Genomic DNA, 17,974 nt, shown 5'->3' with positions numbered 1-17,974 from the left:
CTCCTGGCAATCTTGATTCCAGCTTGTGATTCCTCCAGCGCAGCATTTCGCATGATGTGCTCTGCATATAAGTTCAATAAGCAGGGTGACAATATACAGCCTTGACATACTCCTTTCCCAATTTGGAACCAGTCCATTGTTCCATGTTCAGTTCTAACTATTGCTTCTAAACCTGCATACACATTTCTCAGGAGGCAGAAAAGGTGGTCTGGTATTCCCATCTCTTTCAGAATTTTCCACAGTTTATTGTGAGCCACACAGTCAAAGGTTTTGGCATAGTCAATAAAGCAGAAGTAGATGTTTTTGTGCAACTCTCTTGCTTTTTCAATGATCCAACGGATGTTGGCAATTTGATCTCTGGTTCCTCTGCCTTTTCTAAATCCAGCTTGAACATCTGGAAGTTCTTCATATACTGTTGAAGTCTTGCTTAAAGAATTTTGAGTATTTGTTAGCATGTGAGATGAGTGCAATTGTGCAGTAGTTTGAATATTCTTCGGCATTGCCTTTCTCTGGGATTGGAATGAAAACTGACCTTTACAAGTCCTGTAGCCACTGTTGAGTTTTCCAAATTTTCTGGCATATTGAGTGCAGCACTTTCACAGCATCATCTTTTAGGATTTGAGATAGCTCTGCTGGAATTCTTTCACCTCCACTAACTTTGTTCTTAGTGATGCTTCCTAAGGCCCACTTGACTTCAGACTCCAGGATGTCTGGCTCAGATACCATTGTGGTTATCTAGGTCATGAAGATATTTTTTGTATAGTCTTTCTGTGTAGTCTTGCCACCTTTTCTTAATATCTTCTGCTTCTGTTAGTTCCATACTATTTCTGTCCTTTATTGAGCCCATCTTTGCATGAAATATTCCCTTGGTATCTCTGATTTTCTTGAAGAGATCTCTAGTCTTTCCCATTCTACTGTTTTCCTCTATTTCTTGGCACTGATCACTGAGGAAGGGTTTCTTAGTTCTCCTTGCTATTCTTTAGAACTCTGCATTCAGATGGGTATATCTTTCCTTTTCTCCTTTGCCTTTTGCTTCTCTTCTTTTCTCAGCTATTTGTAAGGCCTCCTCAGACAAGCATTTTGCCTTTTTGCATTTGTTTTTCTTGGGGATGGTCTTGATCCCTGTCTCCTGTACAGTGTCATGAACCTCTGTCCATAGTTCATCAGGCACTCTATCAGATCTAATCCCTTGAATCTATTTCTCACTTCCACTGTATAATCGTAAGGGATTTGATTTAGGTCATACCTGAATGGTGTAGTGGTTTTCCCCACTTTCTTCAATTTAAGTCTGAATTTGGCAATAAGGAGTTCATGATCTGAGCCACAGTCAGCTCCTAGTCTTGTTTTTGCTGACTGTATAGAGCTTCTCCATCTTTGGCTGCAAAGAATATAATCAATCTGATTTTGGTATTGACCATCTGGTGATGTCTATGTGTATAGTTATCTCTTGTGTTGTTGGAAGATGGTGTTTGCTGTGAACAGTGTGTTCTGTTGGCAAAACTCTATTAGCCTTTGCCCTGCTTCATTTTGTACTCCAAGGCCAAACTTGCCTATTACTCCAGGTGTTTCTTGACTTCCTACTTTTGCATTATAGTCCCCTATGATGGAAAGGACATCTTTTTTTGGTGTTTGTGCTGGAAGGTCTTATAGGACATCATAGAACCATTCAACGTCAGCTTCTTCAGCATTCCTGGTTAGGACATAGACTTGGATTGCTGTGATATTGAATGGTTTGCCTTGGAAAGAAACAGAAATCATTCTGTTGTTTTTGAGATTGCATCCAAGTCCTGCATTTTGGACTCTTGTTCACTATGAGGGCTACACCATTCCTTCTAAGGGATTCTTGCTCACAGTAGTAGGTATGATGATTATCTGAATTAAATTCACCCATTCCGGTCCATTTTAGTTCGCTGATTCCTAGAATGTCGACGTTCACTCTTGCCATCTCCTGTTTGACCACTTCCAATTTGCGTTGATTCATGGACCGAACATTCCAGGTTCCTATGCAATATTGTTCTTTACATCATCAGACTTTACTTCCATTACCAGTCACATCCTCAACTGGGTGTTGTTTTCACTCTGGCTCTGTCTCTTCATTCTTTTTGGACTTATTTCTCCACTCTTCTCCAGTACTATATTGGGCATCTACCAACCTGGGGAGTTCATTTTTCAGTGTCCTATCTTTTTGTCTTTTCATACTGTTTATGGGGTTCTCAAGGCAAGAATACTGAAGTGGTTTGCCATTCCACTGGAGATCTGGCAAAGGGACTGTGAACCCCTGGGGATTTGACTTTGGGAGCCAATGTGATTTGATAACAGAACTTCCACAGGACTGGAAAAGTAGGTTCTTGGAGGGCACAAACAAGACCTTGTGTCACCAGGAGCCAGGATAAAGGAGCAGTGTCCCCACAAGAGACTGAGCCAGACTTGCCTGTGAGTGTCCAGGAGTCTCCAGTGGAGGTGTGGGTCAACAGTGGCCTGCAGCTAATTTGCTAATAGGTATATAACTCCTTGCTAAAAACTAGTAAGGGGCACTCTTTCTGCCCCCTTCTGATGTCTGTGTCAGAAGCTTTCTCTATTTCTTTTATACTTTAATGAAACTTTACTACACAAAAGCTCTGAGGGATCAAGCCTCGTCACTGACCCCAGATCAAATTCTTCTTCTTCAGAGGCCAAGAATCCCAGTTTCGTTCATGGCTCATGGCAACAACCTTTCAATAGGAAATTTGCTCTATTTACACTCATTTTTTATTAGCACAGTTATACATATTCTTGTGTTAGACAATATGGAAAGTCCATGTTTTGTATTTAATGTATTTTTGTTTTTTCCATTTGGTGACTTTTGTTGAATTTTAGCTGTTGGTATTGACCTTTCTTTTCATTCTTGAATGAGTTAGAGGTTATACATCCTATATCTGTTTTTTTAGTGGTTACCTTAATTTTTTTGCTATAGGAAATATATATTTAAAAATAAACTTTTAAAGAACAGTTTTAGATTTACAGTGCAAAGCTAATACAAACAGGTTCCATATGCTCTACACCTAGGTAGCTTCTCTTGTTATTAACATTTTATATTAGTACAGTACATGTATCACAGTTAATGAACCAACACTGATACACCATTATTAAAGTCCATACTCTATTCAGATTTTCTTAGTTTTTTACTTAAAGTCCTTTTTCTGTCCTAGGATCTGATCCAGGGTACCACGTAAATTTCCATCATTACATCTCTTTTGGTTCTTCAATCTGTGCCAGTTCCTCAAACTTAGTTTTTGACAGCCTTGAAAGTTTTGAGGAGTATTCAGTTCCGTTCAGTCGCTCAGTCATGTCTGTCTTTGTGACCCCATGGACTGCAGCACACCAGGCTTCCCTGTCCATCACCAACTCCCAGAGCTTGCTCAAACTCATGTCCATTGAGTCGGTGATGCCATCCAACCATCTCATCCTCTGTCTTCCCCTTCTCCTCCTGCCTTCAGGTTTTCCCAGCATCAGGGTCTTTTCCAATGAGTCAGTTCTTCTTATCACATGCCCAAAGTATTAGAGCTTCACTTTCAGCATCAGTCCTTCCAGTGAACATATTCTGAACTGGTTTCCTTTAGGATTGGCTGGTTTGATCTCCTTGCAGTCCAAGGGACTCTCAAGAGTCTTCTCCAACACCATTGTTCAAAAGCATCAGTTCTTCACCACTCAGCTTTCCAGTCCAACTCTCACATCCATACATGACTACTGGAAAAACCATAGCTTTGACTAAAAGGACCTTTGTCAGCACAGTCATGTCTCTGCTTTTTAATATGCCATCTAGGTAGATCATAACTTCTTTTCCAAGGAACAAGAGTCTTTTAATTTCATGGTGTAGTCACTACGTGCAGTGATTCTGGAGCCTAAGAAAATAAAGTCTGTCGGTGTTTCCATTGTTTCTCCATCTATTTGCCATGAAGTGATGGGACTGGATGCCATGATCTTGGTTTTTTGAATGTTGAGTTTTAAGTCAGCTTTTTCACTCTCCTCTTTCACTATTATCAAGAGGCTCTTTTAGTTCCTCTTCTCTTACTGCCATGAGGGTGGTGTCATCTGCATATCTGAGGTTATTGATATTTCTCCTGGCAATCTTGATTCCAGCTTGTGCTTCATCCAGCCCAGCATTTCGCTTGATTAGTGAAGTATTTTGGCGGATGCGCCTCAATTGGAGTTTTTCTGCTCTTTTCCTTGTGATTATACTGGGGTTATGGAGTTATCCTTCCTTGAAAGGAAGACCACAGACGTTTAGTGCCCTTCTCATCGTATCAAGGGAATATAGTATTGGGACTTCTGGTGGTCCAGTGGTTAAGACTTTGTACTTCCACTGCAGGGGGCACAGGTTCCATCCCTGGTCAGGGAACTAAGACTCCACATGCTGTGCAGCAAGACCAAAAAAAAAAAAAGCAGGGACTATAATATCAGTATAACTCATCACTATTAATCTTGATCACCTGGCTGATGTAGTGTATGTTAGTTTCTCCACTGTAAGTTTACTTTTCTCTTCCCCACCCCTTATACTATAATCTTGGAAGGGAGTCAGCACTTATGGAGAGGAGAAATGTCTACATAAATTAATTTGAATTCTTCTGTTTTTATGTTTTTGCTCAGTCATTTATATCAGCATAGAGTCATGGATATTTATTTTATACATAGAGTCATAGTCCAGTACCACTTTATTTTGCTACTTTAAATTTTTCCAGGTTTAGCCATTGAGAACTCTTTTCTGTCAGTTCTGTGCCCCTTTGATATATACCCACCAATATCAAATATTTTTAAAAGTACTTCCTAGCACTGTAAGAAGCTCAGATCTCATCTAGATATTTCCTGTCCCAATTCTAGAGTCAGCTATGTCTCCAAGGAGGTCTGGTTCCTTTTATTGGAGAATTGTGTTTAGAAACCAAAATCTGGGTGCCAGGTATGTTCATTGCTTCTTGGGTGTTATTATTTCTAGGCCTTTCCATCTGACAGAGCAAGGGGATGTATATCTGAATACTAACCCCATGTATATGCACATGTTTATGAATATTTCTATATGTAACCACATATATATATATGTATAGTGAAACATTATTCATACTGATGTCTCCAATTCTAGTCAACTGTCATATGGATCTCTTTCTAATTCTCTCGTTTGTAACCTCCCTCTCCAGCAGTGAGAAACCTGGCTTCTGTAATCTACTGTCCATTTACTTACTTGTTTAGTTTCAGTATACATGCAAAGTGGTTTGCTTGAGACTTAATGTATATGCCCTGTGGGAAACTACATGCCTACCTAGAGGGAAGGAAAGCTGTCAAGTTCAGTAGCAATCAGGGTTGGGCAGGTGGGTCCACTTCTGAAGACAAATTGTCTTGTGAAAAACTCTTCTGCACGGCCTTTTTAGTTCTGTGTCAGATATTAGCCTAGGTGTAGGTGCTGGGGTTGGTGGCAGGGAGCGAGTCCTAGCTGCCTTTGTATTAGAGTTGGGATGGGGTGAAAGAACTTGGTTCATTATCAAAAGTCATACTATGAAGAAGTTTTTTCTATAAGGTTATATTAAATACTTCATTTTTCATACACTTGAACCTTCAGTCTTCTAGTGGACTGAGGACTGCTTTTTTTGGTTTTGTTTTGCTGTTGTTTTGGAATCAATAGATTGCTTGTTGAGGGATATCAATTCAGTGTATCTTTGGGTGGCTTCAACTGGTTTCCTTTTGTGGCATTGTCTTCATAACACTGTCTAAAGGGAAGTGACAGTTACAAGAGTATATTAGTATTATTTTATTTCTTTCCAAGAGAGCTACATTTTTAAATCTTTTTTTCTTTTTAATTTTCAGGATCTGGGGACACTGGAGGTTTCCGTCTGGAGGATGCAGTGGAAGGAACTTCTTCAGTAAAGCGTGAGTAGTAAACCAGACTATTAAATGCATATAACAGTGCTTAATATGCACTACCCATTTAGAATACACATTCAAGTAAAACAGTAGGTGGCCTATTTCACTTAATCAGATATAACATGGTTATTATAATTTGAATTGTTTAAAAGAAAATCTGGATATTTAAAATCCTTTGTTTCCTTTGTGGAGAATACCAGAAATGTGTAATAACTGATCCAGGATTTTCTCTGACTCAAGTCATAGCCCTTGCTGGTGTGACACCCCAGCAGTGACCTCCAAGGACTAGCTTTGTCTAGCTCAGAAAAAGATACCTTGAAGTGAATAAGGGATTTGTTCTTCCTTTTAGATCTTTTCATAATGACTATTCTTTATGTGGTGTCTACATGTAACCTTTCAAATGCTAAGCTTTATCATCAATTTCTCTTTAAATTTTTTTAAGTTTAAATTTTTCTCTCAAGGTTAAACCATTCTTTTTTTTTGCTTTTCTTTTTATTTATTTTAATTGGAGGCTAATTACTTTACAATATTGTAGTGGTTTTTGCCATACATTGACATGAATCTGCCCCGGGTGTACATGTGTTCCCCATCCTGAACCCCACTCCCACCTCTCTCCCTATTCTATCCCTCAGGATCATCCCAGTGCACCAGCCCTGAGCACCCTGTCTAATGCATCAAACCTGGACTGGCGATCTATTTCACATATGATAATATACATGTTTCAATGATATTCTCTCAAACCATCCCACCCTCGCCTCCTCCCACAGAGTCCAAAATCTGTTCTTTACATCTGTTTCTCTTTTGCTGTCTTACATATAGGGTCATCATTATCATCTTTCTAAATTCCATATATATGTGTTAATATACTGTATTGGTGTTTTTCTTTCTGGCTTACTTCACTCTGTGTAATAGGCTCCAGTTTCATCCACCTCATTAGAACTGGTTCAAATGTATTCTTTTTAATGTCTGAGTAATACTCCATTGTGTATATGTACCACAGCTTTCTTATCCACCTGTCTGCCAATGAACATCTAGGTTGCTTCCATGTTTGGGCTATTGTAAACAGTGCTGCGATGAACATTGGAGTACACGTGTCTCTTTCAATTCTGTAAACCATTCTTTTAAACATGCATGAATACTTAGAAAGTAAAGCTGATATTGCCCTTGGTCCCTCCTCATCCTGTGACACCTGCTCCCATTCCCCAGAGGGAACTGCCTAAGTCAATTTGGGATATGCTGCTCCCAATTAGTTTTCTCTGCTGTTACGAACATCTATATACATAGGTTTTCCAGTGTTTTATGTTTTACATAACATGTATAGGGCTTCATTTCAGTTATATGTATATATTTCACAACTTAAAACAAAATTAATATGTATTGAAGACCTGAGTAAATATAGCTCTCTATGGTAGTTTCCTTTGTTGCAGGCTGTTGTAACAAAGTACCACAGACTGGGTGACTTAAAACCACAGAAATTTGTTCACTCCCAGTTCTGGAGGCCAGAAATCCAAAATCACAGTGCTGGCAGAACATACTCCTCCTTGAAGGCTCCAGGCGAAGAATGCTTCCTTGCCAAACCTAGCTTCTGGTGGCTCCAGGTGGTCTTCAGCTTGCAGCTGCATGGCTCCTATCTCTGTCTCCATCTTCACTTGCCTTTCTCCTTCATGTGTGTGTCTTTCCCTCAGTCTTTTATAAGGACACTTTTTGTTGAATTTAGAATCTACCTGGATAATCTCGAATGATCTCATCCCAAGATCTTTACTTAATTACATCTGCAAGTAAGGTCACATTCATAAGATTAGTACTTGACTATACATTTTGAGGGCCACCATTCAGCATACTACATTTTATATCTCATACACAAATGTATGCTTCATGAAGCTGTCATTCCAGTGGTATGGCTTCGGCCATGGCCATTGATGCCACTTCTTACTGGCAGATATGTGGTTTGTTTTATTTTGCACAGTTACACATGGGACTTAAGTGAGCATTCTTGTCTGTTTCCTTTGTTCTCAAGTATAATGAAACTACAAGGCCAAAGGGAATATGTATTTTATACTTTAATAGATGCTGACAAATTGTTTCCAAAATGATTGTGCCATCACGTACTCCCACTGATACTGTAATGAGTACCTTTTTCCCCAGACCTTCATCATCACCAGATTTTACCAATTAAAAACATTTTACCAGTATGATGGACAAAAGAGATCCTATTTTTTGGCCATTTGCATTTTTCTCTTTGAATTGTCTGTTCATATGCTTCCCCCATTTTTCTGCCAGGTTGCTTGTCTTATTTTTCTAATGAGTATGAAAGGTCTCCTTGTATATTCAGGATTGAGAAAGGCAGGGGCTCAGGAATTAGACTGCGTGTGTCTGAACTCTGCCTCTGCCACTTATCAACTGTTACATTGAGTGAGCTATCTGACTTTCTTGCACCTCCATTTCCTCATCTGTTGCATGAGATTAATAATAATAATAAATTAGTAATAATTGTAAGAGTGCAATGAGATAGCCCCTGTGAAGCATTTAGCAGAGGGCTTGATACAAGGTGAGTGCTCAGTGTCAGCCATTATTATTGTTATTTGATTTCATTGGACGGACTTACTGTGGCTGGGCCTCTGGTGTAAAAGTCAAGCATATATGATGAATGTACACCTACTTAAACTGATCAACAAAGTCAACATAATTCCCATCTAACCTCCAGATAGAATTTTTTCAGAAATAGGCTGATCCTAAAATGCATATGCAAATTCAAGAAACCCAGGGTAGTCAAAACTGTCTTGAAAAAGATGTTAGAGGACTCAGACTTCCAAATTTCAGAGCTCACTACAAAGCTGCAGTAATCAAGATAGGGTGGTATTTATCACAAAGGTAGACATGACTCAATGTAATAGAATTGAGAGTCTAGAGATGAACTATTATATCTGTGGCCAGTTGAATTTTGACCAAGGTGCTGAGACTGTTCAGTGGGGGAAGGAATGTTCTCTTCAATAAGTGGTATTGGGACAGTTGGATATCCACATACAAAAAGTGAATTTGGACCCCTGCCTCACACCTTATACAAACATTAACTCAAAATGGGCCATATACCTAAAAATGAACTTCTAAGAGATTTATAGTTTTGTGTATGGTGTGAGCCTTGAGCATTCTCAGGCCTTTCAAGCATTTCCATAGTCTTATACATGCAGGTGGCCTTTTAGATTCCCAGGAAAATCAACATAGTAAATAACAGTGATGGTTTTAATGAAATCGTTTAACATCTCCAAAACCAAACACGACAAAACAACAAAACAAGCATAGTACATGTAAGCTAAGCTAAGTCACTTCAGTCGTGTCCGACTCTGTGCGATCCCATAGACGGCAGCCTACCAGGCTCCTCTGTCCATGGGATTTTCCAGGCAAGAGTACTGGAGTGGGGTGCCATTGCCTTCTCCAATAGTACACGTAAAAACACCCCCAATTTGTAAGTTTGTTAATTTCCTGATGGAGGACTTTTTAATATTTCTGTCCCTTTCTCACTTGTGTGCCAGTCCATCTGATCTTCATCAGCACCCATTAGCCAGTGTATCTGGGACCCATAGAACCACCAGAACATGTGTCTTTGGTGGAATGGCATCCTTCAAAACCAGGTCACTCCTCCATCCTTTTTTTCTATCTTAGCTTGCTTCTCATGTGACTGAGGTTTCAGAGAGAGAGGCCCATCCGTCTCTCCTTGGCTTAGTTGTTTTTCCAGTTGGAGAATATTTCTCCTTTTTCCATTGTGTATTTCTTATTGAAAGAGTCCCTGACACCTCGGTCAGGGTATTTGTATGTGACATCCATTCATCCATATTGAACAATGTTTACTGGGTGCTTGCTTGTTGCCAGGCACTTCCACAGGAGCTGGGCATGCTACATGGACTAGGTCGTTGCCTTCAGGGAGCTCTTTTCTCCAGAAGGACACAGTACATATAACAATTTCAGATGTTATGGAGTGCACTGAGGCAGATGCAACAGGGTGATGGGACAGGGAGGGCCAAAAATAGGTGTGATGACTTTAAGCAGTAGAGGCCTCTCGCAGGAAAGGTGATATGCTGGAGCAAGGATAGAGCCTTCAAGGTCAAGGGATCAGGTCTAAGAGCTGTGAGGCAGCAAAGAACCTCATTGAGTGTGGGGCCTAGAAGATGGCCTGTGTGGCTAGAGTATGGACAATGTTGGAGAAAAGGAGGAGCAGTTGGCAGGGGCTGGATCATTTAGGGTGTTAGCAAATATGGTGACCACTTTATTATAAGTACAAGGGGAAGCTCCAGGAATATTTTTTAAAGCTTTGTTTAGAGGTAATTCCCATACCATATAACTCACCTATTTAAAACATAAAATTTGGTGTTTTCTGGTGTATTCACACAGTTGTGCATCCATCACTATAGTCAATTTTAGAGCATTTTATCACCTTAGAAGAAACCTTGTTCCCTTCCCTTAGTGCCCTCTGATTCCTTGATTGTTCCCCTCCCCTAGAGCCCCTGGCAACCACCAATTTCCCTCCTGTCTCCCTGCATTTCCTTGTTCTGGGACATGTCAGTGGAGTCATATAATGTGTAGACTTAAATTTGGCTTCTTTCACTTGGAGTAACACTTTCAGGGTTCACCATGTTGGTTTCAGAATTTTGCCCCTCCCTTTCCCCTGTCTTTACACTCGCTTCCCTCATCTCGCCCTTTTTCTCTCTGTGTGCAGTTGTCTCACAGGGGGACCCACTTTTTCTTTTGCCAAATCAACCTTCTTATGAGTACCCCGATTTTCTCCAAATGCCATTGGCACTGTCGTAGAGCCACACCCAGGGGAAGCGGCCCAGCTTATTGACTGTTTGGTTGTGGCACACCTTACAAAGAGGCACTCCCAGCAGGAGTGCAGTGTTGCTGGCCACATTCACTGAGCATCAGAGAATCCTTGTTAAGTTTGTCATTTTGAGCGAGGCTTCACAGAAACAGATGACTTTATTTTAGGAGCTCACTGCTTTGATGACCTTGGCCTACTCTTCTAATTCCTTGATAAATAGCTAGACTTTGCTCATCTCAATTGTTGCTGATAATAAATCCCTTTTAAAGGCTCACAATGAGAAAATCTGAAGTTAATGGTGTCTTGAAAAGTACACAAATCCAACATCATGCTCTGCATCACCACAGGCTCAGGCTCTGACAGAGCAGCTGGTTCCCTAGACATATAAGGAACATATACTCTTGAACTGGCACCTGTAGTTCTTCAGAGAAACCAGGATCCTCCAGAAACTGGGAGTAGTAGGGTAGAGTTCCACAAAGCCATCATGATCATGACGCCATGGCATGGCTTAAGGATAGACATGTAGATTAATTGAACAGAAATTAGAGTCCCAAATAAACCCTTAACATCTGTGTTTTTTTCAAGCTGGAAGAAATATTTTTTTATACAAGAGCCGTATGAATCATGGATTTTAAGCTAATAATACGTAAGTCACAATTGCTTTTCTGAATATTGCACAAATAGTGGTTTCAGTAATGTCATTTCTCTTTCCTAACTATGTGTGTGCTAAGTTGGCTTCAGTGGTGTCTGACTCTTTGCAGCCTTATAAACTGTAGCCTGCCGGGCTCCTCTGTCATGGCAATAATACTGGAGTGGGTTGCCATTTCCTACTCCAGAGGATCTTCCTGACCCTGGGATCAAACCTGCATCTCTTATGTCTCCTGCACTGGCAGGCAGGTTCTTTACCATCAGCACCACCTGCCTCTTGAGAAACCTGTATGCAGGTCAGGAAGCAACAGTTAGAACTGGACATGGAACAATAGACTGGTTCCAAATAGGAAAAGGAGTACGTCAAGGTTGTATATTGTCACCCTGCTTGTTTAATTTATATGCAGAGTACATCATGAGGAACGCTGGGCTGGAAGAAGCACAAGCTGGAATCAAGATTGCCGGGAGAAATATAAATAACCTCAGATAAGCTGATGACACCATCCTCATGGCAGAAAGTGAAGAGGAACTCAAAAGCCTCTTGATGAAAGTGAAAGAGGAGAGTGAAAAGGTTGGCTTGAAGCTCAACATTCAGAAAACGAAGATCATGGCATCTGGTCCCATCACTTCATGGGAAATAGATGGGGAAACAGTGGAAACAGTGTCAGACTTTATTTTTGGGGGCTCCAAAATCACTGCGGATGCTGATTGCAGCCATGAAATTAAAAGACGCTTACTCCTTGGAAGGAAAGTTATGACCAACCTAGATAGTATATTGAAAAGCAGAGACATTACTTTGCCAACAAAGGTCCGTCTAGTCAAGGCTATGGTTTTTCCCGTGGTCATGTATGGATGTGAGAGTTAGACTGTGAAGAAAGCTGATCGCCAAAGAATTGATGCTTTTGAACTGTGGTGTTGGAGAAGACTCTTGAGAGTCCCTTATACTGCAAGGAGATCCAACCAGTCCATTCTAAAGGAGATCAATCCTGGGTGTTCATTAGAAGGGCTGATGCTGAAGCTGAAACTGCAATACTTTGGCCACCTCATGCGACGAGTTGACTCACTGGAAAAGACTCTGATGCTGGGAGGGATTGGGGGCAGGAGGAGACGGGGATGACAGAGAAAGAGATGGTTGGCTGGCATCACCGACTCGATGGACATGAGTTTGGGTGAACTCTGGGAGTTGGTGATGGACAGGGAGGCCTGGTGTGCTGTGATTCATGGGGTCGGACACAACTGAGCAACTGAACTGAACTGATGAACATTGCTGTGCATGTATTTTTTTGAATTAGTGTTTTGGGTTTTTCTTTTTGAAATATACACAGGAGTGAAATTGCTGGATCATATAGTAGTTCTATTTTTTGATTTTTGAGAAGCCTCCATACTATTTTCCGTAGCAGCTGCCCCAATTTACATTCCAGCAGCAGTGCACACGGGTTCCCTTTTCTTCACATTCTTGCCAACAGTTTTTTGTGGTCTTTTTGATGATAGCCGTTCTGACAGATGTGAGAGTAATCACTATGGTTTTGATTGGCATTTGCCTGATGATTAGTGATGTGTCTCTTTTCATGTGTCTATTGGCCATCTACATTCCTCTTTTGGGAAAAAAAAGTCTATTCAGTTTTTCTGCCTATTTTTTAATCAGGTTGATTGTTGTTCTGCTGTTGAGCTGTATGAGTTGTTTATATATTTGTATGTTAATCCCTTATTGATCAAATCATTTGTGAATATTTTCTCTCATTCAGTAGGTTGTCTTTTCATTTTTTCAATGGTTTACTTTCATAAGATGTAAGTTTTAGCATGTTATGTTTTTATTTTCATTCATCCCAGTGTATTTTATGATTTCCTTTGTGAGTTCTTCTTTGACCCATTGTTATTAGAAGTGTACTGTGTAATTTCCATATAACTGGAAATTTTTCAAATGGCCTTCTGTTAATGATTTCTGTTTTCATTCCATTGCGGTTGGAGAACACAATTTGTATGATTTCAGACTTAAACTATATTGAGATGTGTTTTGAAGCCTAGCATGTGGTCTGTCTTGGAGAATGTCCCATGTGCAATTGAGTAGAATGTATTTCCTGCTTGAGGGAATGTGTTCTATAGATGTCTGGTAGATCTGGTTGATTTATCAGTTCAGTTCAGTCGCTCAGTCATGTCCGACTCTTTGCAACCCCATGAATCACAGCACACCAGGCCTCCCTGTCCATCACCAACTCCCGGAGTTCACTCAAACTCATGTCCATCGAGTCAGTGATGCCATCCAGCCATCTCATTCTCTGTCGTCCCCGTCTCCTCCCACCCCCAATCCTTCCCAGCATCAGACTCTGTTCCAGTGAGTCAGCTTGCTGCATGAGGTGGCCAAATTTCAGCTTCAGCATCAGTCCCTCCAATGAACAACCAGGACTGATCTCCTTTAGAATGGACTGGTTGGATCTCCTTGCAGTCCAAGGGACTCTTAAGAGTCTTCTCCAGCACCACAGTTCAAAAGCATCAATTCTTCAGCTATCTGCTTTCTTCACAGTCCAACTCTCACATCCATACATGACCACGGGAAAAACCATAGCCTTGACTAGACGGACCTTGGTTGGCAAAGTAATGTCTCTGCTTTTTAATATGCTATCTAGGTTGGTCATAACTTTCCTTCCAAGGAGTAAGCGTCTTTTAATTTCCTGGCTGCAGTCAGCATCTGCAGTGATTTTGGAGCCCCAAGAAATAAAGTCTGACACTGTTTCCACTGTTTCCCCATCTATTTCACAGGAAGTGATGTAACCAGATGCCATGATCTTCATTTACTGAATGTTGAGCTTCAAGCCAACATTTTCACTCTCCTCTTTCACTTTCATCAAGAGGCTTTTGAGTTCCTCTTCACTTTCTGCCATGAGGATGGTGTCATCAGCTTATCTGAGGTTATTGATATTTCTCCCGGCAATCTTGATTCCAGCTTGTGCTTCTTCCAGCCCAGCGTTCCTCATGATGTACTCTGCATATAAGTTAAATAAGCAGGGTGACAATATACAACCTTGACGTACTCCTTTTCCTATTTGGAACCAGTCTGTTGTTCCATGTCCAGTTCTAACTGTTGCTTCCTGACCTGTATACAGGTTTCTCAAGAGGCAGGTCAGGTGGTCTGGGATTCCCATCTCTTTCAGAATGTTCCACAGTCTATTGTGATCCACACAAAGGCTTTGGCATAGTCAATGAAGCAGAACTCAAATCTTGTATTTTGCTTTTGTTCTATCTCTGATTGAAAGGATTATATTGAGATCTCCAACTATTATTGTTGAACTGTCTTATGTTCCCTTCAATTTTGTCATGTTTTGCTTCGTATATTTTGGGGACTCTATTGTAAGGTGCACATGTGTTTAAAATTTTATGTCTTATTGCTGTGTTTATCCTTTCATCATTATAAAATGTTAATCTTTGACTCTTGTAACAATTTTTGTCTTAAGAACTATTTTATTTGATAATAGTATCACTCTTACAGCTCTCATAGGTTGCTGTTTGCATGGTATATCTTTATCAATCCTTTTACTTTCAACTAGTATCTATTATTGCTGTGTTTTTTCTGAGTAGTTGATTAATGATTGAGTGATTCCTGTGTATGAAACTAAACCTGTTTCATCTCTGCCTCTCCCATTGCTTAAATTTCATTTCTTTCTACTACCTCCAGTTGTAGGAACAGTTACAGCATAGTCTCTTTTTTGGTTTCATTATTTTAATCTTATTCTATTTTTAAACAGCATAGTCTTGTTGCTTCAGGAAATAAAGTATTGGAAAATTATGCATGGCATATCATGTAATTGATGTGAAAATAAGTCCATAATTTTAAAGGAATATGGTTGAGCTGAAAGACCTAGTATTACAGCAGTGACCCCACTTATATAAAATATTTTGTTGGTGTTATAACCACTTTCAGTTTATGAGACACTTCCATATCAACTGGGAACGTAATGTCACTTCACTTCTGTGTGGTGTTATCTGTGACTACGGTACAAGGTTAAGAGTGGTAGAAACCAAGGCTTGGAGCTCTCAGGGGTTGTGCTCAAGCTCTGTAACCCCCTGAAGCATGTGGTCATCTCCTGTAGATGTGGGCTCAAGTCCCAGCTCCACTAATCAGCAGATTAATCAATTGTGGGATCACATCCATCTCACCACCCATCCTCTGAAGAAAGGCGAGCAGAACTCATTTCATCTGAACCTTGCTACATCTCTTGGTCATCCTCAGAGACCTTGGAGGGGACTCAAGGACCAGGAGTGCTGAGCTCATGCTGTGACTTCCTGACCATACCATGGCTGCTGTGTGTTGTTGCTAAATGTGCTCCTCTTGCTGTCTCTTTTCCCCCTTTTAGAGAGATGGGATCATGTCACCACCACAACCAGGAGACCCGGAGCGACCAGAGCTCCAGCAAAGCCTGCAGGTAACACGGCTGTTCTGAGCAGGGCACAAAAGATGGATTCCATGGAGCTCGCTGTGGGGTGGTGTCCAAATGAGCTACCTATGATTTAACCAACTGACTTTCTCGTTTATGTTGTAGGGCCCCCTGTAGAAGATTATTTTAACTTGGCTGATGCCTTGGATGATCAAAATGATCATGACCACAAAAAGCCAAGTGTGGGAGGAGGAGGTGAGTCCAAGTTGGCCCAGGCCAGCACTGTTGCTCCCTGGTCAGGGTATAGCTCCTTAAGTACAACAGACCACAGAACTACTCCTCCTGGCCTGGCAGGGCTGGGGGACTTCAAGGCCCAGCAGGACCTGACAGCAGTGGCTGACAAGCATTTTGGTCTCAGAACTTAACCAAGTTATTGAGGATCTCTATTGAGATGTGGGTAACATCTATTGATATTTATCATCTTATATTAAACCTAAAACCAGAAAAATTAATTAAACATGAACAGCAATAAACACACATGTTAACATAAATAGCACATTTTATGAGAAGTAACTATGGCAAGATAAAAAGACAACTTAGTGAGGAAAAGTGGCATCACATCATTATACGCTTTTGCAGATTTCTATAATGTGTATCTTAGTAGAAGAGCTAGATTCTCCTATTTCCTGCTGGATTCATTTGTGATATGTTGTTATGGCTGTGTATCTGAAGGAGATCTGGCCTCATAATAGATATGCTGTTGTAAGGGGAAGAATATTTTAATAGAATTTTCAGATCATTGATTAGTATCATTTTTTTGATAAGACACCCAAATTTGACGACTGGTTGTTTCTTATAGGTTAAGTGCAGTGTAGAATATGAAACCATATCAATGAATTTTCCATACTCGATTTCATTAAATTCCACAGGGACTCTCTAGTACATTTTAATGGAACTTTTACCCATTCATGGTTTTGTGCATTACACTTTGGTCATTTGGGAAGTATTGATGTTCTGATTTAGGTCATATCCTGATGAACTCTGGACGGAGGTTCGTGACATTGTACAGGAGACAGGGACCAAGACCATCCCCATGAAAAAGAAATGCAAAAAAGCAAAATGGCTGTCTGAGGAGGCCTTACAAATAGCTGTGAAAAGAAGAGAAGCGAAAAGCAAAGGAGAAAAGGAAAGATATAAACATCTGAATGCAGAGTTCCATAGAATAGCAAGGAGAGATAAGAAAGCCTTCCTCAGCGATCAATGCAAAGAAATAGAGGAAAACAACAGAATAAGAAAAACAAGAGATCTTTTCAAGAAAATTAGAGATATCAAGGGAACATTTCATGCAAAGATGGGCTCGATAAAGGACAGAAATGGTATGGACCTAACAGAAGCAGAAGATATTAAGAAGAGGTGGCAAGAATACACAGAAGAACTGTACAAAAAAGATCTTCACGACGAAGACAATCACAATGGCGTGATCACTCACCTGGAACCAGACATCTTGGAATGTGAAGTCAAGTGGGCCTTAGAGAGCATCACGACGAACAAAGCTAGTGGAGGTGATGGAATTCCAATTGAGCTATTTCAAATCCTGAAAGATGATGCTGTGAAAGTGCTGCTCTCAATATTCCAGCAAATTTGGAAAACTCAGCCATGGCCACAGGACTGGAAAAGGTCAGTCTTCATTCCAATCCCAAAGAAAGGCAATGCCAAAGAATGCTCAAACTACCGCACAATGGCACTCATCTCACACGCTAGTAAAGTCATGCTCAAAATTCTCCAAGCCAGGCTTCAGCAATATGTGAACCATGAACTTCCAGATGTTCAAGCAGGTTTTAGAAAAGGCAGAGGCGCCAGAGATCAAATTGCCAACATCTGCTGGATCATGGAGAAAGCAAGAGAGTTCCAGAAAAACATCTATTTCTGCTTCATTGACTATGCCAAAGGCTTTGACTGTGTGGATCACAATAAACTGTGGAACATTCTGAAAGAGATGGGAGTCCCAGACCACCTGACCTGCCTCTTGAGAAACCTGTATGCAGGTCAGGAAGCAACAGTTAGAACTGGACATGGAACAACAGACTGGTTCCAAATAGGAAAAGGAGTACGTCAAGGTTGTATATTGTCACCCTGCTTATTTAACTTATATGCAGAGTACATCATGAGGAACGCTGGGCTGGAAGAAGCACAAGCTGGAATCGAGATTGCCAGGAGAAATATAAATAACCTCAGATATGCAGATGACACCACC

General features: G+C 40.6%; 1 protein-coding gene across 4 annotated transcripts in view; it reads left to right on the top strand.

The window, feature by feature from the left end:
* Positions 1-17,974, top strand: part of CD99L2 (CD99 molecule like 2) — a 114,566-nt gene that overhangs the window by 74,589 nt on the left and 22,003 nt on the right. For 3 of the 4 annotated variants that reach the window (XM_055393862.2, XM_055393860.2, XM_088833916.1), the window contains 3 exons: positions 5,833-5,895; positions 15,700-15,768; positions 15,886-15,975. In XM_055393862.2, the coding sequence (XP_055249837.1) occupies positions 5,833-5,895; positions 15,700-15,768; positions 15,886-15,975 (222 nt within the window). Of the gene's footprint in view, positions 1-5,832; positions 5,896-11,287; positions 11,349-15,699; positions 15,769-15,885; positions 15,976-17,974 lie in introns of all 4 variants that reach the window. The other variant, XM_088833917.1, reaches the window with a different exon arrangement.

The sequence above is a fragment of the Moschus berezovskii genome, chromosome X (genome assembly GCF_049115385.1).
Source record: "Moschus berezovskii isolate FMDL1 chromosome X, NW_MosBer_1.0, whole genome shotgun sequence".
Classification (NCBI taxonomy): domain Eukaryota; kingdom Metazoa; phylum Chordata; class Mammalia; order Artiodactyla; family Moschidae; genus Moschus; species Moschus berezovskii.
The sequence above is the reverse complement of the archived record's forward strand: the minus strand, read 5'-3'. Positions and strand labels throughout refer to the sequence as shown.